The sequence below is a fragment of the Danio rerio genome, chromosome 4, assembly GCF_052040795.2.
Source record: "Danio rerio strain M-AB ecotype USA chromosome 4, GRCz13ab, whole genome shotgun sequence".
In the NCBI taxonomy this organism is placed as follows: Eukaryota; Metazoa; Chordata; class Actinopteri; order Cypriniformes; family Danionidae; genus Danio; species Danio rerio.
Genome location: NC_141024.2, coordinates 75,001,842 through 75,027,500, shown reverse-complemented (window position 1 = coordinate 75,027,500; position 25,659 = coordinate 75,001,842). Strand labels below are relative to the sequence as shown.

General features: G+C 42.1%; 2 protein-coding genes across 4 annotated transcripts in view; both read left to right on the top strand.

Moving 5' to 3' along the window:
- The window catches only part of si:ch211-232d10.1, a 257,203-nt gene that overhangs the window by 69,042 nt on the left and 162,502 nt on the right, over positions 1-25,659 (top strand). The window lies entirely within an intron of this gene.
- The window catches only part of LOC108183521 (NACHT, LRR and PYD domains-containing protein 3-like), a 74,941-nt gene continuing 61,596 nt past the window's right edge, over positions 12,315-25,659 (top strand). Inside the window, exons 1-2 of the mRNA NM_001444887.1 lie at positions 12,315-12,395; positions 13,215-13,319. Coding sequence (NP_001431816.1) covers positions 13,276-13,319 — 44 coding nt within the window. The 5' untranslated portion in view covers positions 12,315-12,395; positions 13,215-13,275. The remainder of the gene's footprint in view (positions 12,396-13,214; positions 13,320-25,659) is intronic.

The following is a 25,659-nucleotide window of genomic DNA, read 5'->3' as shown; positions in this document are numbered from 1 at the left end:
ATTGAAACATTTAAACACACGTCCAATACTCTAATAGTCTTAAATCACAGCGTGTAATGTTAATATTTTCAGTTGAACATTTTCCAGAGACGTCTCTCATTCATCAAAGGTAAACCTGAACTCAAAATGAAAGTGAACTAAAAACACTGCATTTTCTTCAGACTCCACCTTTATTTGTTTGCTGTAGTGTAAATATAAAAACTAAAGCCATAAAAGCCACACATTTGACGACACATTTGACTGCTGCATTTCATTTGAGTCTATCAAAAATAAACATTCTGATGCAAAATAATCAACAATCATCAACATGTCACAATTAAAAACACTGCACTGCTGAAAGGCAGAAGTGAAGGGACGTCATTGTGAAAATGGGATGCTGTTTAATATAAGTGTCGTAATATTGTTTAGCAGGAGAAATACTACTATGAAATTCACATGACCGTTTATCGATTACATTCATAATTCATTCGTTTACATCATTAACATATAAAACACTCAGCAAGAATGTCCACTTTAGTGTATTTTTGAGTTGATTAACAATAAAAGCAATATTTAAGATGTTGTAAATGCATTTCCTGTTTACTGACACGCTGTAGTGGCGATCAACGCTATTACGTTTCCACTAACCAATGAAACTACAAGTGGGCGTGGCTGAATGTGCAGCCCCGCCCCAGATGCTGCCCCCTCCCGATCTGCAGGCTGCAGACAGGGGCTTCTCAACCATTTGGGCTCTGACTTGAGTCAGATTGAAATAGTTTTGTGCTCGACTCAGATGTCCACTAGATGGCAGTAAAATGCAGCAGTAACGCAAGCTGAGGAAGTGTGTTAAAGGAGAATAAAAGAGAACTCATTGATGGAATGTTGACAAAACAACACTCATTATATTAAAACATCAGTCATGCTGAACTCATATGATGAGGGCAGTCTAAAATAATCTGGATATTTAATTGGATAAGACAGTTTCTTCTAAATACTGCATCTATCTGTAATATTATCCCCTGTTTCATTTCTCTCATATGGGGGTTTAGTATTTATTTTAATGTGTAATTATTCAATTGAAAAACTCCTAATCAAACTCTCTATACTTCACTAACAAGTGCTCACAACATGGAGACTGATTTATAAACACAACTTCTCCTCACGGTTTTCTTATTTGGAATAATGCCAATATCCTGTATAAAAATAAATCAATATTCTTTCACAGTCGATATAACAACGGACTAATATTAGTGAATCAATTATTTGATAATGAAGGAACACTATTTACACTTACAGAATTGATCACAAGATACACAATTCCTCCATTACAGGAGTTTATGATAGTGACTGGGGCAAAACCTGCTGGTCTACACATGCTGTACAAAAGCAGTGTATGTACATCAGCGCTTCCTGTTTATCCTCCTAAACCTGACCAGACCTCAGTCAGTATCTGTTCCTCTGGAGTTAAGCTTCTGACTTCATAGAGTTTATCCCATTAAAAATGTCTGTGTAAAACTGATATTGAGTCTGAATGCTGTTTTTGTGAAAGCTTTAATGAAGTTATATTTACATTGATTCTGGTTTTGCCAATATACTCCATATTTCTGGATTAATGTTGAAGCTTTTATTGCTCATTAAATTTTAACATCATTTTCCTTATCTTATGAACATGTGATTTTGGGTTTTTATGTTGAGCATCGCTCTTTAAAAGATGCTGGTTTTATTATAAACTTTATTATATTATTATGTGAACTTCACATACACAAATAAAAGTTTAGGAAAAGCAAAACCTCTCTTCATGATGCTAGAAAAAAAGATTCAAATGAATATAAAAGTGATTTCTAAGTCTGAAAATAGAAAAGCAAGTAAAACAGTCAGCATATGCTCCTCCTTTAACATATGTGCATATAAATGTGTGTATATATGTGTAACAGGGTTAAAATAATTGTAGCGGCTTACCAATGCCGCTATTGTTGGTAGAGTGAGCAAGTTTTTAACGCGTAAAAAGTCAGAGTCCGTAAGCAAATAGATGCAAATAAAAACATATTTATTGTCCAATCAACTTCCAATCAACAGAATTACTCAATCACTTTCCTTTATCTAAAAGCACACTTCCCTGTTTCCTTCAGTCACGAGACGATGCAATACGATACGGTCAAAAAACTGTGTGCTTCCTACCAACACTGTCTTTCTCCATGCAGTGAAGCCACAGTTATATAGCCTCCTACTGACACCTTGTGGCCAATAGCCAAAATACAATGTATGGCTCCTACATACCGGCCCCTTAATTGTTTATGACAAAATGGCATAACAATTACAAATTCATACAATATGGAGCCTTACATAAGAACTCAAAATGGTATCAAATATACATACATGCAAATAAACAACCTCAGTTTAAACACCTGTTTAACTGGTTATATCATAATTTTCCTATGTTGATTCTTGAAGAAGGCAAAGCTTACTAATTGAACGTTCCAAGATGTTGCATTTGGTTTGAACTTTTACAGATCGAACTAAACCTCTACTGTCTGGAAAAGACTCAATCACTCTTCCCAGAACCCATGATCCACGTGGTGCTGTAGAATCTGCAATGATCACAATGTCGCCAACAGTAAGATTTCGATGTTCTTTGTTCCATTTTTGTCGCTTCTGCAACAATGGTAGGTATTCGCGTACCCATCTTTTCCAGAAGAGGTCTGAAATATATTGCACTTGTCTCCATCTTCGTTTGGCATATGAATCAGACCTTTCAAACAAACCAGGAGGCAGTGCAGGGCTTCCTTTCAAAAGCAGAAGGTGGTTAGGTGTTAAAGCTTCCAAATCATTAGGGTCGTTGGAGATATTAGAGATGGGTCGATCATTTAGAATTGCCTCAGCTTCACACAAGACAGTCTGCAGGGCTTCATCATCCAATGTTTGTTGTCGAAGGACAACACACAGACTTTGTTTCACCAGTCTAATTAAACGTTCCCACACTCCTCCAAAATGAGGGCTTGAAGGTGGGTTAAAACTCCAGTCCACTCCCTTCTGTAGCAGGGCTCGTTGAATCTTCTCCTGGTTCAATGCACTGAGTGCCTCTCTTAGCTCCCGCTTAGCACTGATGAAATTAGTCCCATTATCAGATCTCATAGAAGAAACTTGTCCACGACGACAGATAAATCTGCGTAAAGCATTGATACACGAGTCTGTATCAAGTGAGTATGCCATTTCCAAATGAACTGCCCTACTTGCCATACAAGTAAATAGCACTCCATAGCGTTTCACTGTACCACGTCCTCTTTTTACTTCTATGGGCCCAAAGAAATCTACTCCTACATTAGTAAAAGGTGGTAAATCAGGAGTGATTCTTTCCACTGGAAGGTCTGCCATCCTTTGTTCACCCAGCTTTCCCTTAAAGCGTCTACAAATGACACACTTAGAAATGATCTTTCTTGAAACAGAATTGGCATTTGTTATCCAATACTTACAACGAAGCTTAGAAAGCATTTGATTTCTGCCACCATGACCCAGTTGTTTGTGAATATCTGAGAGTATGAGATGTGATACGTGCTGAATTTTAGATAACAAGATGGGATGTTTTCTTTCGCTTGGCATTGCTGACTTACCAAGTCTTCCTCCTACTAACAGCACTCCATCATGCAACATGGGATCCAGTTTATAGACAGAACTGTTTCTTTTAACAGTGTTACCATGTTTAAGAGCAGCAATTTCTTCCTGAAATTGTTCCTGTTGACTGAAACGAATGATGTTAACCTCAGCCTTATAAACATCCTCCACAGTCAAACTCTGTCGTTCCAGAGATGATTTAAAATGTTGCAATTTTGCATTCATGGTTGCATCATCACTATACTCCAAAGACAGTTCCTTTCGTTTACGACTTAACTGCAGTAGAAGTTTCTGCAGTTTCAAAATCCATGCAACTGCAACCTTTAGACGTTTCCAATCTGAGAAGTAGTGTATCAATTTGCTTGTGGCATTTTGTTCGCTTTGCAGTGTCACAGCATTTACCTTTAATTCCCTTTTTACTTCAGGATCATCATCATCCATTGATGTCGAATCACTTGTATGGAACTGTACATCACTTGGCTTCCATAGAAAGCTAGGCCCCTTTAGCCACCGTTCATTGTTCAAAAAAGATTCCACATTCAAGCCACGTGATGCATCGTCTGCTGGATTGTCTTTAGTTGGTACATACCTCCATTGTTGAGGCTGTGTTGCGTCTCTTATAAATGACACTCTGTTAGCGACAAATGTATGGAACCGTTTGTTCTCGTTCTTTATGTAATTGAGAACAGTTGTACTGTCGCTCCAAAAAACAGAATCCTCCAATGGAAGTTGCAACATCTTCTTTAACATGATGTCCATCTTCACAGCCAAGACAGCTGCTGTAAGTTCTAAACGTGGTATGGTCACATGTTTCAATGGTGTTACTCTGGACTTTCCCATCAAAAATGACACATGAACCTTGTCTGCACCGTTCAGCATCTTCAGATAGGAAACTGTGCCATACCCAGTTTCACATGCATCTGCAAAGTGGTGTAAACAAGCATGACTGGGCAGTCCATAATCCACAGGTTTAAAACATCTATTTACCTGAAATTCTGCAACCTTGTCCAACTCAACAATCCAATGAGTCCATTGCTTCTGGAAGGCAGATGGTATGGTATCATCCCAGCCCAATGTCTTTCTGCACAATTCCTGCAAGATGACTTTTGCAGGCAGAATAACAGGTGCAAGGAAACCCAAAGGATCATACACCGAGCTTACCACATACATAATGCCTCGTCTTGTACAAGGTTGAGTTTTCAAGGAAATCTTGAATTGAAAAGTGTCAGCATCCACACTCCACTGAAGACCTAATGCTCTTTCAACTGGCAACTTGTCTCGATCCAAATCCAACTGCTGTATATCCTTGGCCCGATTTTCCTGAGAGATCGATTGTAACACCTCCCGGCTATTACTGATCCACTTTGTCAAACGAAAACCTCCTTTCTGACAAAGACAAGTAAGATCTTTTGCCATAGATATGGCCTTCTCTTCACAAGAGACACTCTTCAAACAATCATCCACATAGAAGTTATTGTTGATCGTTTCAATTACCTCTAATGGAAAGTCACCTTCATTGTCCTTTGCTGTTTGCTTTAAAGCAAAGGATGCACAACTCGGAGAGGACACTGCACCAAAAAGATGAACTGTCATCCTGTAAGTAATGGGTTCCTTATTCAGTTCTCCACCAGGCCACCACAAGAAACGAAGAAAATCTACATCTTCTGCTGCAACTCTGACTTGATGAAACATCGCTTCTATGTCAGCCATAAAGGCTACTGGCTCCTGTCTAAATTTCAGTAAAACTCCAACCAGAGAACTGGTAAGATTAGGACCTTGCAATAAGTTATCATTAAGTGATGTTCCTTTATATGCTGCCCCACAGTCAAAAACCACTCTCAATGATCCCTTTTTAGGATGAAACACCCCGTGATGAGGGATGTACCAAACTTTACCATCCAATCGATCAAGTTGGCTATCAGGTACCTTCTCAGCATAGCCCTTGTGTATGACACCTTCAAGAAAGTAAGTATACTTCTCATGAAATTCTTGATTTATTTCCAATTTCCTTTTTAAACCAAGCAACCGTTGCTTAGCAACACCAAGATTATTTGGTAATGTGACATCAGACTTAAATGGTAATCTTAAGCTGTAATGTCCATCCTGATGCTTGACCGAATTGTTCATTATACTCATGAACTGAAGATCTTCCCTTGACATTTCCTTTTCATCAACAGTCTTCTCATTGAAATCATGATTAAACTGGTTGTTAAGCAGCTCCTCCAATCTAACAACAGAAATTCGGTTAACAGTAACATCAGAATGGCCAACTTCATTCCTATGTTCACTGTTTCCTTCCACAGTCCCATTAACAACCCACCCCAATAGGGTTTTAATGGCAAAAGGCCCATTACCTTGACTGTTAATAATCTTGTGTGGTTCCATCACATTAGCTGCATTAATTCCAATCAGTAAATCAACCTCTGCTTGAATGCAAGGTATCTTCACTTTATCCAGGTATGACCACTTGGATAACTCCTCTTGAGTTATGATGTTCTGAGAACTCACAGGCATTTTCTGTTGTGTGTAAACAGCAGGAAGTGGAAAGAAATTATTAGTGTTAAGACCACTGATTTCCAGACCATCAATAACACAGCAAGACACAGACTTTTCCTGACCCATAGTACGAAGCAGAATATTAATCTTCTTTCCATTCAAATTCAGCTCCTCCTGCAAGTGTTCAGAACAGAAAGTGGCTGAACTGCCTGGGTCCAAAAAAGCATATGTCTGCACCACCTTGTTACTTTTAATGGCCTTGACTTGAACTGGTATGATTGACATTAAAGTTCTTTCAGTCCCGGCCCCTGTGTGACCACAAGTTTGCACAGATGTATCTTTGCGCTTTTCTTCAGCCTTCTTCAGTATTACCTCTTTGCCATAAATATGCAGGATTGTGGGGTGTGTTTCTCCACAAATGTCACATTTCAGTCGATTCTCACATCTTTTACTTATATGCCCAGTTTTTAAACAGCCAAAACAAATTCCCTTGGCCTTCAGGAATTCAATCTTGTCACGTTGTGTTCTTTTCTTTAATGCAAAGCACCTTTCCAATGAATGCTGATTTTTGCAAAACAAACAGTCTCCATTAGACTTAGACACATGACAAGATTTTGGTTGTGCTAAAGCATCACTGGACTTCTTTGCTGGAATAGAAGTTGAAATATCAGTGGCAAAACTACTTCTTGTAAAGGGTTTGTGTGGTTGAACCTTAAGTTTACCTGCACCATGCTTGTCTTGAATGTCACCAAAAACAGGATCAGATGCCATTTTAACCTGTTTTTCAATAAATTCAACAATGTCACAGAACTTTGGCCTGCCATGAACAGACTCCATTATCTGACAGGCTTTAGCTCTCCATTGCTCCCTCAATTTGTAAGGCAGCTTCAATACAACTGATTTCATGTTGCTAGGCATGTTAAGTTCTTGCATATATGAGAGTTCATCCATTGTATTACAACAAGTACGCAAAAACAAAGCATAAGCCTGCAATCCTTGCACATCTTCAGCCTTTAAAGTAGGCCACCCCAGGGCTTTCTCCATATAGGCTGTAGATACCTTAAACTCATTACCAAAATGTTCCTTCAACAACTTCTTGGCCATTGCATAGCCCTTTTCTGAAGACATATATTGGCAACTGCGAACAAGATCTTTAGGCTGCCCTTTTGTGAACTGCTCAAGGAAATACAACTGATCCTTTAAATTGGTTGTTTTTTGCTCAATGCCATGCTCAAATGCTCTAATGAATGGAATATACTGCAATGGGTCACCATCAAATGTTGGAATTTCCTTCTTTGGTAGAATACGAGGATTTGCTTGCTGTTGAACAAGATGCGCTGTTAATTCCTCCTGTTTTTTCAGAATTTCAAGCAAAGGATCACCCTGTGCAGGTAAGATATTTGTAGCATGCTGAATTATGGAGTCATGTTGTGTTTGAGCAGAACAGTTACCATTAGCATGTTCCGATGTTTGTTGATCAATCCATCCAATCCTTTGATCCTGTATTGCAGCTTGAGATGCAGAAACACCAGTGTATCCATCCAAATCCAGTGGCATTGAATTTATTGGGACATAGTCATTTGCATTGGGGTTTAAAGATGTTGTTTGAGAAGAAGAATTTGCAGTGACCACAACCTTTTCAATCTTCTTTGAAGATAAACTGCTTGAACATTTACTTTGTTGATCAAATTTCTGCAACACACTGATCCTTGCTGTGGAAGCTGCTATTTGAGCATCCAAGTCCAACTGCTCTTTTTTCCTTCTCAGTTCTTCCTCCTGAACTTCAATATCATGTTTAGCCTTTAATGCAGCAGCACGTGCCATGAGTGCGGCCTTTTCTGCCTCTGCTTGAATACAGGCAGATGATATGGATGAACTACTGCTGCTGCGTGCACTGCATTTACTGCGTTTTGAGGTAGCATGTGATACATTTGACACACTATCTCCAGGACCAACATCACTCTCTGGATTTTCCACTTCAGATATTTTGTGACCTTCTGATTTATCTGATAACCATTTATTTGTTCGTTCCAAAAACTCATTGTTTGATATCATTTTTGCTTTAAACCAGATATCATGTTTTTCACACTCTTCAACCGGTAAAATAACCAAAAGTGACTCATGAGTGTCTTTAGCCTCTGAACACAACCTCTTAAAATCCTCAAAGACCAAACGTACCTCAGGTTTGTATTCATTGTCATCACATATTAGTTTGTTAATTGACTCTTTTAGCTTTTGTGCTTTGTTTAGCTTTGCTTTTCTTAACTTCTGTAAAGTGTCTAGTTTTTCAACTAAAGCTTTAGCTGTTAATTTAACTGGTCTTTTTTCCCTTTCAGGCTCATTTTCAACAGAAGTTAAACCTTGATCAGTCACATCCACCATTTCAACATTCAAATTGATTTCATTTTCCATTTTGCAAATTGTAAAACCCAATAAACACACATAAGAAAAGTTCAGTCAGTCATGGGCAACCAATGCATTGGATTTACGCTTTAAACCTTATTGTGTGCACACATTGTTTCCATATGGCCAAAATGATGATGATGTTGTTGCAACAAACATACCTATTGTGCTGTTTATCAAACGCGAAGAGATGAACGCAGCGTAGATTCACCTTAATGCAGGAAACCAGAAGAAAGCCGATCCAAACGAACTCACTCAGATGCTGAAGAAACGCTGTCCTCACGTGCAGCAAATGAAGCCTTGATCCAAACGAACGTCGCTGTCCTTGTCTGTAGAAACACCATGCCTTGCTGTCCACTCCAGCGGCGTCTCAATTGTCCCACGAAGCAAAGTTTTTGACTTTTTTGTAGCGGCTTACCAATGCCGCTATTGTTGGTAGAGTGAGCAAGTTTTTAACGCGTAAAAAGTCAGAGTCCGTAAGCAAATAGATGCAAATAAAAACATATTTATTGTCCAATCAACTTCCAATCAACAGAATTACTCAATCACTTTCCTTTATCTAAAAGCACACTTCCCTGTTTCCTTCAGTCACGAGACGATGCAATACGATACGGTCAAAAAACTGTGTGCTTCCTACCAACACTGTCTTTCTCCATGCAGTGAAGCCACAGTTATATAGCCTCCTACTGACACCTTGTGGCCAATAGCCAAAATACAATGTATGGCTCCTACAATAATGTTTAATTGTCTTTCACCAGAATGGGTTATTTTGTTTATTTTGTGGTTGTTGAGAGACCTCTTGTGGCAACAGTGTGTAATTGTTTCTTTCACCTTTCACCTGCAAAGCCCCGCCTACAGCAGGAAATGCTTGCTGAATACAGGAAGATGGTAGGTAAAATGTGCTCCAGCTAAATGTGACAAATTTACTATTTTAACACATATTAATAACACATACAAGCCCAATATGAACATTAAGTGATGTTTTAGATCAAATCTGTCGAGTGATTGCCGTGTGTGACCTACTTTGTGTGGTTAAATTTGCTCATGCTATGTGTAGCTGGAATGATGACATTAATATGTGCAGGGGGGATTTCTTACTATTTGTTTGGGTTTTTTAGATGCATGTTTAAATGCATACTGTTGCCAGAGGATGTGTATTTCTGTTACAGAATAAACAACGCAGAATGCAGTTCTCTGTGTCCGCCTGAGGGATTTGTGTCATCAGGAAGAGAAGCGTTACATATGCATTTCCTGTAGTAAAAGTGCACTTAATAACTCTTGGTGATGACTAAAATTGAAAAAACAAATGTGTGTAATATATTTGTGTAATTTAATAATCATATACCCTCTCCTCTGTTGATTTTGTTGTGTCAGAAAACTACATGCTGGTTCTTGATAATAAAAAAATAGTGTTGTGGTAACAGCAGTGTGTGTGTGTGTGTGTGTGTGTGTGAGTGTGTGTGTGTGTGAGTGTGTGTGTGTGTGTGTGTGTGTGTGTGTGAGTGTGTGTGTGTGTGTGTGAGAAGGCTCCAGAATACACAGCCAGTCTTGAACAGAGAGCTTGAGTTCAGTCTTTCTGCTCATCAGGTCGGTCATAACTCTACACTCAGTGTCTGAATCTTCCTCAGCACATCGGCTTTCACATCGCTATAACTGATGCGTTTTAGAAACACAGCTGTAACAGTCAGAGAAACATTTGCTGATCTCCATGATGGTGAGGTCAAATTAAATATCTTTAATAAAAAAATATAAACCTCTGTTGATTGTCAAATATTCTTACAGGAATGAAGTCAAGCTGTACTCAGTGAAGCTGCTAATGCTGTTATTTGATTGAGTTGTTTAATCCTCTGTTTTAGTTCAGTTGCTTTGGTGTGACGCTGTGTCTGTAGTTTGATTTCTTCCTTCAGTTTCTTCTTCCTTCAGTGATTGTGCTTGTAAACAGCAGGTGTTCATCAGTGTCTGAATTCACTTATTTGTGGTCATTCACTCTGTCCAGTGGACTAAACTAATTGACTAGTGTAAGGGCCGGGTGAATGAGGGTGTAGGGCGAGATCAGACACTCTGATTAGTTTCTTAAAGACAGGGGTTTTCTACAAAGGTAGATACATGTTCCTCTGAATGACAAGGAGGCAAATCAGCTTCTAACGCCGAGAGGGTTATTTTACCTTTATCTAACTCTAGAATTTTAACATTTACTCTGAATTACCACAACACTTGAAATTTAACACCAATGAATTTGCTGTGTAGTCTTCTCACTACATCTAAAAGTATCTCCACAGATTGTGGTTCAGTCGTTCACAAGCATTAAAATGAGTAAAATATTATTTTAATAATGAAGAATATCTGGATAAGGAAAAGATCATAAGTGTCACTATAAACCCTAAATGAACCCAGTTTACCTCTGCACACGACATCCGTGCCTTTAAATAATATATTCAGCTTCATTTATTGTGTTTTCACTAAACTATTTCATCTCATCAAGAGGGAAAAGATGTATAATCATGAATCTTGTTCTCCTGCAGATCTAAATATCAAGGATAAATCATATATAACAACATTTATACTAGAAAAATCCTATTTGCAGATTTGTTTTCTGCCCACAGCAATAGTTTAATGAAACATTATGTTTTCCCAGAAGTTGTGTTCAGATATCTACAGAATCTTTTCTTAATAAAGGAAATAAAAGCCATTTAAAACGGTGCATGTCTCATCAGCTGGTTAAAGGATGACTAGAGGAAAATTAGCTGTGTTTCTGTTTTACTCTACTTTAACAAGCAGAAAACTCACACTGACTTATTATCGTATTGTTCTGAAGATTTTGAGAAATGACGACGATAAAGGGTGTCAAACATCTGTAAATGAGTGATCATTATATAATCAAAACCTTTCATTAAAGCTGTCCTGTTCTCATCTTACAGCAATTTAGACAAGCTTTTACAACCATTTCAAACACTGACCACTCTATATACAACCACAGCATCAATAAACACACTGCCTTAACTATGTGTTTTAATCTATGTGAATAAAGACAGATTAACAGATATATTGATTAAATAGGAGAGTGATCACCAAACACCTTCACTAATAGACAGATAATACAGTTAAACTCAAATGAGGAGCTGCAAACAATAAACAAGATACAAACTGCAAGAACTAGGGCGACACGGTGGCTCAGTGGTTACCACTGTCGCCTCATAGCTAGAAGGTAACTGGTTCGAGCATTAGCTGGGTCAGTTGGTGTTTCTGTGTGGAGTTTGCATGTTCTCCCAGTGTTGGCGTAGGTTTCCTCCAGGTGCTCCGGTAAGTAGGCGGTTCATTCCGCTGTGGTGACCCTTGATAAAAATCAGGGACTAGGCCGATAAAGAAAATGAATGAATGAACATTTCAGCGAAATTTAAAACTGTTTTGGCTTCAGTCCTGACTAATCTAATGTATAAACACACTTATATTATTGAACAGCATCTGAGAGAAAGTAATAATTCATCAGAGAGATCTGTAAGGGGTGTACTCATTTCCATTTCCATCTGTAATCTTATTTTATTAGTCCAATACTGCTTTAAATATTTTTCAGAGACCTCTTGGATTTATTTCAAATACCTTTTTCTCTATTCTCATATATGTATTATATGACACTATATATACTATATTATACTTATTTAATCTTCCTTCAACACACTCGTGCTCAGAGAATCTGCACAGATATCTTCAGCTCCAGTGGTTTGTGTGTCATCTTCAGGACACGCCCACAGTCAGGAGAGTCTCATGAATATTCATGTCAGTGTCACTCTGTGGAGCCAGTAATATTTGAGGATATACCTGTAGATCACACAGGTGTGTTTTAGTGAAGTGAAAGAGTGAAAGAGCTCAGATTGTGTTCCTGCTGCACAAGAGCGTCTGTACTTCTGCATGTGAGTTTAACACTTCTACATTACGCTGATTTGTGGAGATGATGAAGGGTTTATATGTGTGAGTGTGATTTAAATGTCTGATCCTGAAGATCAAATCCTCAAACACAGATTAAACACTGAGTCAAACACGCTCATTTAAACACTGTGTCTAAAAGCTTTATTTTTAATCCCTTTACAGTGTTTGTGCTCTTCTATATCAGACTGACTCAATAGTGTCCAATAATTCAGCATTAAATATAACTCTAAACATTCAGAGTCACCAAATCAAAAGTAAAGTTAAAGCAGACCTTCCAGTTGAACAGGAAGAAAAGCTGCTGAAAAACAACAAGCTCCTTAAAGAGGTGGTTCAGTTTTTAGGGCTTGGTTGTTTTTATGTAGTTAATTCTTTTTATTAAAATGCTGACGTTTACTCAACAAAATATGTTTAACCCTTAACTGTCTGTAGATGTTTTGTGTACAAACTAAATAGCTTGTTAAATAAATTAATATCTTATTTAATATATATATATATATATATATATATATATATATATATATATATATATATATATATATATATATATATATATATAATGTCACTCAACAAAGTATATGTCATATATTAATTTTGAAATATGTGAGGTGTCAGATCAGGGCACTGCATTCATTTTAGGTAGTGTTTATATACATGTATGTGTGTATTCAAGTGTTACCAAACTGTTGTCTTCCTCATTATGTGGTCTGTTTCACTAAGGTCTTGTTAGTGATGTCAGCCAATACAGCAACCATTGATTGCTATAAAGTGTGCTGTTCTTCATCTCAGTATATTGTCATCTCCAGGTGATGGTCAGCGGCTGATTGTTTCCTCTGCTAATTTCTGCATTGGTGTTTTAGCTGCAGTATGGCAGAGGAGCGAGTAAAGGACTCTCTCGCAGGAATACACAGGTATTGACTCTGTTTTTTTCTTTCAGACTCAGAGATTATAATAATTTTAAATATACAAAGTAATAATTCAGGTTTTATATACTCTCATCAGATTTTTGTGCTGAGTTTTTACCCATCAGGTTTCATAACAAGGTTGGAGAGTCAATGTGTTTTTCAGTGAAACTGAAATTGTGCAGAATGAGAAAGCAATGCATTGTCATAGCAATTTCAAATAAAGAGACTCTTACTGATCAAGAGACAAAGTCTACAAGGTTTACTTCCAAAAAGATTCATTCTTTGCATAGAACGTCCTGTTTGTAAATGTAACCCATGTTTCCTGATTAAGAAACTTCAACGTGCGTCTAATAACAGACTACAGAAGATTGCTAGATGACCAATCACTCTGAAGAGAAAGAAAAAGGGCCAATGAATGAGTTGGCAGAGCTCAGTTCCGCAGGTGCCAGTAATTAGTCATTAGTGTAGTATAGCACTTGGCGTTCGCTGAGCGAGCATCAGTTTTTTGCCAGCTGAAGACTAAACACTCAGCCAACAGCTGGGGACTCAGCTGATTTTGAAGTGAAGATGTACGTCTACGTTCATAACCAGGATGTTCCGCTTTATGGAAATTCCAATGTGCATCCGGTAACAAACTACAGGAGACTGTATGGAAAACACCACAGCAGCTAAGCCTGTCATGCTCCAGATGTGTGGTTGGGAATGCGTACCTGTTTGAAATGGGAGAATGCTTCGGAGACCACCTGCTACCCAAAAGGGGAGGCTTGATGGCAATAAGAACAAATGGACTAGCCCTAAGAAGGGGAAGTGCTACATATGATAAGCTGGTTAGCAGTTAGGGAAGACACATGTCCGCTTAGAAAGGGTGAACACACTGGGGCTAAAATAAGCATATGGGGTCACTACGGGGGACAGCGCATAGTTGACACCGAAACTCAGTATGTAGGTAGACCAAATGGGCATACCAGACATCACACTGAGCCAGGCACCCAGCTCCTCCACTGAGTCAGATGCTAGGGGCCTCAGAGGGATTCTCTAGTGGGGAACTTACTAGCAGAATAGAAAAAGCACACTTATCTCAGAGTTAGGGAGCATGACGCAGCAATCCAGGATCTTCTTTTCCAGCAGGACAGCAATCTCCTCTTGCAAGACAGGGGCATACACGGGACTGACCCTCGTGAAATGTACACCAGTGAACTTGGGAGGAAGAGAAGCAAATTGTATCACATGGCTGAGTCTGACTGTTCGTGTAACTCCTGTTTTAATGTTTATGACAGAGCTGTATATTCTAGTACTAGTTGTCTAGGTTCATGAAGGGGAGCTTGGTTTTTATTTCTCTCTATGTGTGCTGACTACAAAGACGTTAAATAAAAAACTGAATTTTCTTCCCTTTTTTATATCAAATTAAGAAATGAAAATTTGTAGAATAAAAAAAACAATACAGTATTATATAACCAAGGAAAATGTATTTTTTTCCACAATTATTGAATTTTTTTTTTTCCTCTTAGTACATAAACAAATAATGTAAACAACAATGTACCATAAACATAACCCAATAATTTTCTCACTTGGAAATTGGAACAGATGAAAAAAAAGTCCACAATTTAGCAAAATTCTTTGGAATAAAAAAACGTTCCTTGTGATGTGTGTAAATGCAATGTCTCAGTCCTACCGCTCCCTTAGGAATGGCATTCAAGTTAGCAAAGGTGGATGAGGAGAAGACATGAAGAGTTGAAAGACGGGATGAGATGAAGATTTGAAGAGTTGATGCAGCTAGTAAGATGTCTGCCTGAAAGAACCAATCCATGGCAAGATCACTCGAAATCTAAAGTCCCATTTGCATCATCCACGATTTAGCCGGGGGGAATAAACCAGTCTGCAAAAATTGTACACTTCAAATTAATGACATCAACATCATCAGAACGTTTAAAGCATTTCTAACAAACCATATCATGAATTTTGTACACTCTGTATGCACATTTGGTGCTTTTATATACATCTCAAAAAATTTGGAATAAAAATATGCTTTAAACTCTTTTTTTTCCTCACACATATGACACAGTGAAAAAAACAGTTAAATACAATACATTGATCAAATAAACATAAATCACTTGCATACCATTTGCTACAATTTCTACTAAACATGTTGAAAAAAATATATATGTATATATTTATATACAATTCTTAAAGCAACGAACACCGCATGGTCACCATGGTTAGCAAAGCTAGCATCATCAGCTGTGCTTAGCTTCTCTTTGGCTAACCCACATCAGTTACTCAGTAGTTTATCTGCAATTCCTTAAATAAAATCACATTCTGACTGGTATTTTTTTCAGATAATGGAAAAATACTACATAACATAATCATATTAAAGGGGAAGCGCCGAATTAATGCAGGCTGTTCTGCAACACGGAAAAAAAAGAATGGGTTACATTCGCATGAGGCGCCGCGACCGACTAGGCAGTGCTAACCAACCAACCAATCAATCAATCAATTAATCAATCATCAATCAATCAATCGATTAAAGGCCTTTATTTGTCACATACACTTCCATATAGTGAAATTGAACCCCCCGACCATACACAAACATCACATTTCAGGGGAAGACAGGTCAACAGGAGGTAGCATTTAGAAAAAGGAAGTAAGATACATTTCAGGAAAGGGAGGCGAAAATAAAACTATTTTTACCGTGCTCTTGAATTAAGGCAGTGTGAGATCAGGGAGAAAAAAAAGCCCCAGCAGTCAAGCACATAAACACACAGACATAGACATTTAGTGAATCAGCTCAAGGTTAAACTTCCCGTGCGTTCTTTACCATTAATACTGTAGAGAATTAGCTCTTAGGGAAGAAGAAAATTCATTTGAACGGGGCTTTAAAAGAATCGACTCATTAAATTCAAACAAACGAATTGTCCAGCGGTCATTCGACTGACAGTTGACTTTAATTGCTGCTATTGCTATCTAAATAAAGACCTATTTATGTTTAAGCAGGGTAGCAAGATCAACGTTTAAGACATTAGATTCATATATATACACAGGCACCTAAAATTAAACTTAGTGAAGTTTATTTATAAACTAATTTCAAGAAGATTATGTGCGGCTGGCCCCGAGTCAAGCTAATGTACGAACCACCAATCAGACTATTCCTAACCCAGTATAAATAACCAAACACCTTACCTTTAGTCATCTTCGTCTTGAAGAATCCCCCCTTCCACCCCTTCTCCTCCTCTTTTTTTTACAGGGCAGCACTGCAGCCCAGTGGCTAGCACTGCAGCCTCACAGCAAAAATGCCTCTGGTTCGGGCATCTACCCAAACGGACAGCATTTTCGTGTAGAGTTCAAGTTCTCCCCGTGCTTGCGTGGGTTTTCCCCGGGTCCTCCGGTTTTCTTCCCACACTCCCAAAAACATGAGACTTAAGTAAATTGACTAAACCAAATTAGCACCAAATTCAATTCTGTCAGCAACACATCACCTTAGCAATCCTCAAGCAGCAGGGGAGGGGGGGGGGGTTCTCAAGATTTACCGAGCTCAAACTCCCCTATTGCCCTGCAACGGGAGGGAGCTCTGGGCTCGAGGCTCTCATGAGCTCGGGGCTCTCTCCTGGGACAGCATGCCAAACTAGCTAAGTGTGAACTCTTGAATTGACTAATCTAACAAAAACTAACACCTAACACAAACAAATTTATACAAGTGTAGAGAAGAGTAAAGTAAGAGATTGAGAGAATGTAATGAAGGAAAACCTTGAATTTTGTAAGACAAAACCAAGTGAACCAAATATAATTAAATTAACCCTTCTATTGTCTCTTTAGGGTTGCATTTAGTTTACAACAGTTCAGATGGAAGTGTTACTTGCCTTTCTTTGTGATGTGAAGAAGCTCCCTCTGTTGAGCATGTTCTTTGTCCTCATGAGGCTTGGAGTGGAGAGGAGTCGGTCGTTTCAAGTTTAAGCGGCAACAGTGCGAGTCGTTAGGACTACAGGTTTGTGGCGCACTAAACTTAACTACCGTTAGACTCTCGATGGAAAAGTAAGAAAAGAAGGTATCAGAGATAAGAATGTCTGAGCTGTATGATTAACCCATTTTGTCTTGGTCCCAGCCTGCTCCCTGGAGTCCTCTCGTTTCAAGCCTTTCTCTGGCCTGAGGTTTCTGGGTCTCTGGGGTTTCCTGTTTCTGGGGTTTCTGCTTTCTTGGAGGTTTCTCTGCTTAGGTCTTTTTCTTAGGTCTTTGGGTCACTCTGTCTTTTTCTGTCTTAGGGCGGTGGCCTCAGGCACAAGCTTTAACAAGGATGGTTTTTATCCACCCTCCAGGGCCAAGTTGACCAATCAGAAATTAACTTCCCTGAGACATGTTTTTATTGTCCTTTGTTCAGAAGTATAGGGATTTGCATAGGTAATTTTATGTAAACTGAGACAGAAATGTTTCTAGAAATGTGTCAAGTCTCTTAAAATGTTAGTATGTTACACTTGTATTTGCATAAAATGTAAACAATCATTCAGTACACCAAATTGACTTAAAAACATGAACATGAACGGTCTATGAGCTTGTTTAGCTGTGGTTGAGTTAAACATTGATTGCTGAAGTATTAAAACCATAATATTAATACAGGAGCAAGGGAAATATTGCAAAACACCTGAATACACATAAATAGAGAATAAAAATTTACATTAAAACATCAGTCTTAAGCAAGGAGCTTATAGAAGTCCTGACCATGTCTCTTTCCAGTGCTCTGAGCACATTCTTTTTTTGTCGTAAATATCTTGGAATTAGATTACAACTGACCATTCAGTCTTTTCCTGGGGAGAAGTTGGTGCTATGTTGGCTGACGCATTTGTTGAATTAAAGCAAAATAATTATATGTCTGATTGGCCATATTCGTTACAGACATAACATTGTAACAGGGGATGTGGATATAGTTCAGTGAGGGCGGGCAGCCATCTGGTCCGGCAGCTAAAGAGTGCTGGTCACAGACCCGCCTACTCCCTCCAGTGGGTGAAAGGAAACAAAGTCATGGGATGAGGGGCTAGGTGGGGATTGTATATCTGTAGCTCTATATGTGTGTGTGTGTGTAAGCCTGTAGAGTCCAACAGGTGTCCTTGACAGGGAGTAGGAATTTCAGAGCGTCTCCTTATCTTGCTATCCGGGAGAAGTTGTTTTTCTCCAGCTGAGTGCGCCTGGCAGGAAAACACAGGGAAGCCAAAAGAGAAGAAAAAGTATTTCAAATTTAAGTCAATATCTGCCAATTTCGCAGATATTTAATGCCCTTCGCTGGTCTCCAGGTCTGGCCAAATCTTGTTACAAAGCCACCAGTTTCACTCTGATGTTTTTCAATTTGCAGTCTAAGACCATAGTCTGATTAGTAGTGAGCCTGCTCACCACCGTTTCAATCAATCCGGCCAGCTTGGTGGGGTTTTGAGCGGCACTAACTGCTTTTATCAATCATCTATACCCCAGGGCCACACCTAAGCCCATCAACAGAAATTTTGTTATCGAAGTTCCTAATAGATAGATAACCTTAATATCCTCCAGGGACAGAGCACCCAGGCACACAACATGCAACTTCTCCCACCCGTCCATCACATATCCAGCTGCAAACTTCCCAAAAGGACAAGTGGGCTCTCCCAAGCCCAAACTTCTCATTGAGAAGATGGTGTCAAACGCGTTCAGAAACCAGTTAATCAAATCCATAATTGCTTATTTGTTTGGATAGCAGGGCACGAAGAGCCTCAGAGATAGAATAAGACCAGACAAGAGGAGCCAGCCAGAAAAGATAAGGGACGGAGAGGAAAAAAAAATTGGAACTTCCTTAATCGAAAGCCAAAGGAGAAAATGGTGTCATCAGAGCGATTGCTGACGTGCCAGCGGAGTGGCAGCTTGGGAGAGGAGTGCTCACTACAGGAAGCAGAGCAGCCAGAGAAAGAGCTGAAAATAGCTGATCCTCCCTGTATTCAGCGATGAGGCTGGAGTGAGAGAAAGGAGACCAGTTGTTGTGTTGTTCAATGTTCTGTCCTGTTGTTATTGTATGTGGCCACTAGGCGTCAGAAGAAGTGTGTTTAGTGGAGAAAGGGAGAAGAGAATAAAGTGAAGAAGTGTGGAGCTAAGCAGAGTTGTTTCGGCTGCATATTCATTTACTAAGCTATACAAAACACCACATTTTTAGTGACGAGGATGGCAGCACTCAGTTTACGTACACCTCCCATGATTTTAACATACCTGGGCCAGCTCCCAGTTCCAATTCATAAGTTGAAGAAGATGTTTGAAAACTATAAGGTTGCAATCGATGCCACGGGAGATCAGTGGCCAGAAGAGAGGATGCGTATAGTCTTGCTACAGTGCTTGGGAGCCGAGGCCTTAAGAGTTTTCTATACGTTACCTAATACAGGTCAGAATCTTGCTAATGCTTTTAAAGCCCTAGAAGAACACTTTCAGCCGATTACAAACATCGTCGTGCAATGACACAAATTCAGACAACGTGCACTGCGGCCGGATGAATCAGTGAAGAACTATGTTGTTGCTTCACGTGAGCTAAGTACAGACTGTAACTTCGTCGATGGCACGGATGAAATGATCAGAGATCAACTGGTAGAGAAAGCATTCTCTCCATGTATTCGTGAACAGCTTTTATTACAGCCGCAGTTAACATTGACGGATGCAATGTTATTGGCGGGTCAATCAGAGACCACTGTGGGGCACACACAAACGTTAGATGCGGCCCCAGTGCACAAAATAAAATCTGCCCAGCATGGCAGGACACCACAGCATCGAAAATTCCAGGGGAAACATGTGAGTAAAATACAACCACAAACTACGGCACAGGTTAATCGTGCTTGTTTCCGCTGTGGGTCTACTTCTCATCTGGCTAATGCTCCAAATTGTCCAGATGCTAAAGTCAAGTGTAATAAATGTAAAAAAATAGGACATTTTGCAGGAGTTTGCCGCTCTGAGAAAAGAGTCCAATTACTTGATCCTCCAGAAATGGAGGTCCCTGAAACTGTGCATGTACTTGAAGTAGAAGGGAAGTCATTTTGTGATAAAATAAAATGCACTGTAAACATTGAAACAGACGAACTAGGCCCAGTGCCGCCTGAACTCACTGTCGACACTGGCTCGGCTGTCTCTATTTTTCCTCATCACCTTTATAAGCAACATTTCAGTTCTTCACCTTTACGACGCCCACAACTGAAATTGGTGATGTACTCAAAAGCAGCACTGCCTGTACTTGGATGTCTATCTGTGCATGTGCATTATGGTAATGCTATGACAAGCACTAGCATCTATGTTGTGGAGAAAGGCACCCCTATACTGGGTATGGACTTAGTTTCTAGGTCAAATATTTATATTGTGGGGAATGAATTGGTTCCACCCACTCCTCCTACCACTGTGCAACATATAAAGACAACAATAAAAGAGGGCATTGGCTGCGCTATAGGCTTTGTAAACCAGGTGAAAATAAAAGACTCAGTAAAGCCTGTACAACAAAAACTTCACTGACTTCCTTTATCAGTGAGAAATGCAGTTTCCCAAGAGTTTTGCCGCTTACAAGCTGAAGGCATATTTGAACAGGTGGATGCTTCTCTAGAAAAATGAAGAAATTTGCTTATGTGTGGACCTGCGTGAACCCAACAGAGTGATAATAATTGACAGCCATCCAATCCCACACATGGAGGATTTATTTACAGAGTTAAGTGGAGCCACTGCATTTTCAAGCATTGATTTAAACAATGCATACCTTCAAGTGATACTTCACGAGGAAAACAGAGATCTGACTGCTTTCATAACTCATGATGGATTGTTCCGATTCCGTCGGGTCCCATATGGACTGGCCTCAGCACCAGCCGCTTTTCAAAAAATTATACCTACAATATTGAAAGGCCTTCAAGGAGTCCATAATTATCTAGATGATGTCATTGTGTATTGATGCACACCAGCCGAACATGATCGCAATCTACAGGCTGTATTAATGGCATTAATACGTGCAGGACACTAAATCATGATAAATGCAAGTTCAGCTGCACAAGCCTTAACTTATTGCGACATACTATCATGGCACAAGGCCTGCTACCCAACAACTGTCATATCCAGGCTAACCCCCACGGATGCAGCCAAATTGCATTTATTTCTTGGACTGACTCCCTGGTATTCACGGTTTTTGCCAAACTACTCATCAGAGGTAGAGCCTATGAGGGCGTGCTCAAGAAACATGGATTCCCCTTCGGGTGGGGAACTCCAATGCTATTAGTGGATTTGAGTTAGAAAATCCACGTATTGGAAGGATTCGGTTCAGAAGCCACTTTTCTGAAAGAGTATGGCACGGGCACTGCGTTGCATGCCTGGGGGGTCCAGCATGTTAATGCGCTGCTCGCGGGCAGTTCATGTCGTCATTGTGATGCCATAACTGTTGCGCAGTAAAGATCGTGGCTGGCCTTTGCAAACGGTCAAACCACCCCAGTTGTCCCCTGCTCTGCAGCGGGCACTCGGGCAGATCTGAGGGTTTCAGCAAGAGATAATCCGTCGCCCACGGGCCCGCAGACCTCCCGCTCCTCTAAGCGCTCCATCCAAGCTTCGGGCGGGGGAAGCGATCCATCTAACAGATGGTAGCCCTTACACCCGATGACACCGGAGACCAGATGTCCACTGCGGCATCGGAGGGTGGGCTTTTATTGTCCGATGATGATCTAGACCCGCTCGCCCCCTGCCAAGCTGGCCTGTTCGGCGACACCGTCTGTGAATTCACCCAGGAATTCAAGGCGGTGAGAGAGCAGTCTGATGGGTGATGTCCTATCGGCGGGTCCGTAAGCTCGCTCCGCCCGCCGTACCATTCATATCTGCTCCTCGCTGAAGGCGCCTGCCTACGAGAGCTGCACCGCCCCCGCACACGCCTCTGGTGAAGCGAACGCGTTGAGCACCTTGGAAGCAGGCAGCCCCCCTGCCCAGAACGCCGCTAAGTCCGGCAATGGACCGCGAAGCATCCCTGGGACAGGCCATCTGGAGAAGAGGGATCTTGCTCTTTCCCCGCTGGAGAGCGGGGCCCCATTTCCAACGGCACTTTTTACTGCCATGAAAACATCAATGAAAGAGCACTTTTCCACTTCCCCGGATGTGACAGCCCGAAATCTGCCAGTCTGGGACGCTATGCTTTCTAGCTTGCAGGTTCGGTGCATTTCGCCAGTGGCTCACGAGCGCTGGGAGGACGGTCTCCTTTCTCCCACCCCTCGAGCCTCCCCTTCGGAGCTCGGGTGCGGAGTGAGAGCAAATCTTTCACCTCCAGCTCTTCCGTGGGACCCGTGCGCTTCCCGGATCAGCACACCCACTCCGCGCTGCCCCACTGCTGGTACATCAGCGATTGTAGCGATGAGTCCATTAGCGGGAGCTCTGCCTGCCTGGTTAGCGCGGACCAGCCCCTCGCGGTGGCTCATATGTACAATCAGACTTGGCTATGCAATTCAGTTCGTGAAACGGCCTCCCAAGTTCACGGGTGTGTATTCACCAGGGTCAGCCCCTTATTTGCCCTTGTCTCGCAAGAGGAGATTGCTGTCCTCCTGGCGAAGGATGCAATCGAGCCGCTCCCTCCAGCCGAGACGGAGAGCGGATTTTACAGCCCACACTTCATCGTGCCCAAAAAGAACGGTGGGTCACGGCCAATCCTAGATCTGCGCGTTTTGTACCGCTGTCTGCTCAAGCTGCCGTTCAGAATGCTCACGCAGAAGCACATCCTACGGTGCGTTCGTCCTCTGGGTTGGTCTGCAGCTTTAGACCTGAAGGACGCGTATTTCCATGTCTCCACTCTTCCCCGCCACCGTCTGTTCTGCGGTTTGCGTTGAAGGTTGAGCTTGGCAATACAAAGTCTTCCCCTTCGGGCTCTCTCTGTCTCCGGGGGTCCTCACCAAGCCCGCGGAGGGTGCCTTAGCACCCATTCGGCTCGCGGGCATCCGCATACTTAATTGTCTCGATGATTTTTGCCCACTCTCTGAGAAATTGATTATGCACAGAGACAAGGTGCTCCGGTACTTCCACCTGTTGGGGTTTCAGGTCAACCAAAAAAAGAGCAAACTCGCCTCCGTGCACAGGATCTCTCCTCTGGGGCTGGAGCTGGATTCGGTCACCATGGCAGCGCGCCTTTCCGGAGAGCGCGCTCAGCTGATGCTGTACTGTCTGAGAGAGCTCGACTGCAAAATAGTGGTCCACTGAAACTAGTTCAGAGGCTCCTGGGGCATATGGCATCCGCAGCCGCTTCACGCCACTCGGATTACTCTATATGAGACCACTTCAGCACTGGCTTCATGATCGAGTCCCCAGACGCGCATGGCACGCGCGCGCACACCGAGTCTCTGTTACTGCGCTGTGTCGCCGCGCCCTTAGCCCTTGGAGTGACCCCTCGTTCCTACAGGCCTGAGTGCCTCTAGGACAGGCGTCCAGTCTTGTTGTCGTTTCAACAGATGCTTCCAACACAGGCTGGGGGGCTGTGCGTTGCGGGCATGCAGCTGCGGATCTGTGGAAAGGAACCCAGTTGCATTGGCATATTGCCTGGAGCTGTTGGCAGTGTTCCTCACTCTCCACTGTTTTTTTCCGGTGCTGGAGCAGCAACACGTGGTGGTGAGGACAGACAGCATGGCGGCGGCGGCTTATATCAACCACTTGGGGGGTATTCACTCTTGCCGCATGTCTTAGCTCGCCCGCCGTCTGCTCCTCTGGAGTCATTCGCGGCTGAAATCGCTGCACGCCATTCACATTCAGGCAAGCTCAACCGTGCAGCCTATCCGCTCTCACGGCAGCCTTACGTCCTGGAGAATGGAGACTCCACCCCGAGTCTGTTCAGCTGATATGGGCGCGATTCGGGGAAGCCCAGATTGATCTGTTGAGTCCCCCGAGATCGCTCATTGCCAGTTGTTCTTTTCCCTGACCGAGTGCTCTCGGCACGGATGCACTGGCTCACAGCTGGCCTCGGGGCATGCGCAAATACATGTTTCCCCCAGTGAGCCTGCTCGTGCAGTTACTGAGCAAGGTCAAGGAGGACAAGGAACAGGTTGCTGGTTGCGCCCCTCTGGCCCAACCGGACCTGGATGTCAGAGCTCTCCCTCCTCGCAATGGCCCTCCCCTGGCAGTTCCCTTTGAGAGAGCACCTACTCTCTCAGGGACAGGGCACCATCTGGCACCCTCGCCGATGTTTGGATCCTCCGGGTGGTCCTTAGACGCGAGGAAGACTTGGGTAACCTACCAATTGCGGTAGCTAATACCGACACTCGGGCTAGAGTGAAGTGGAGTCTATTCACTGAATGGTGCGTCTCTCGCAGAGAAGATCCCTGTAATTTGCCAGACCAGTGTTGTGCTTTCTCTACGCCAAGAGAAGCGGGAGAGCAGGCTGTCGCCCTCTACACTCAAGGTTACGTGGCTGCCATCTCCGCTCTCATGACGCGGTGGCTGGCAGCACCGTGGGAAAGCATAACCTCATCATCCGGCTCCTCAGGGGCGCTAGACGAATTAATCCACCCAGCCTCCCTCTCATGCCCACTTAGGATCTCGCCCTCATTACACGAGTCGCGTCAGATCCCTTTCGATCCTCAACTCAGTATCTTTTCTGTCTTTGAAGACAACTCTGCTGGTCGCGTTGATATCGATTAAAGGGTCGGGGACCAGGAGGCATTTTTCAGTCAGTGACTCGTGCCTGTAATTGGGCTGGCTTCCTCTCACGTCCTGAGACCCCGCCCGCGATATGTGCCCAAGGTTCCTACCACTTCGTTTTATTACCAGGTAGTGAGGCTGCAAGCTCTGCCCCCAGAGGAGGCAGACCCAGCCCTTTCTTTATTTGTCCAGTTCGCGCCATGCGTATTATCTGGACCGCACTTAGAGTTTAGATCATCTGAGCAGCTCTTTGTCTGTTATGGCGGTCGGCAGCAGGGGAGTGCCTTATCGAATTAAGATTGTCCCACTGGATGCCTTTCTCTCGCTTATCAGAGCCGAGGTGAGCTGTGTCCCCCTCTCTAACAGACATCTGTAGAGCTGCGGGCTGGGTGACACCCAACACATTTGCAAGGTTTTACAATCTGTGAGTGGAGCCGGTTTCCTCAAGGGTATAAGGTAACCCTTGTTGATTGAGGAAACAACTCGGTAGGGTGTTGAAACACGCTTGCTGCGCCATTCTCCCTAACACGGAGATACGTGCGCCTTTTTATCTGTCAGTAAGTTCCCCGTCAGGTGAGCCCTGCAGATACCTCCGTGGCCCCCAGCACTGACTCCGCGGAGGAGTCACTTGCTGGCCCACTACATTGTTGATCTGCCCGCTGGTCAGCCCGTGTTTTGGGTATAGGTGCCTGCTATGCGTGATCCCCACTAGGTGATCCCATATGCCTAT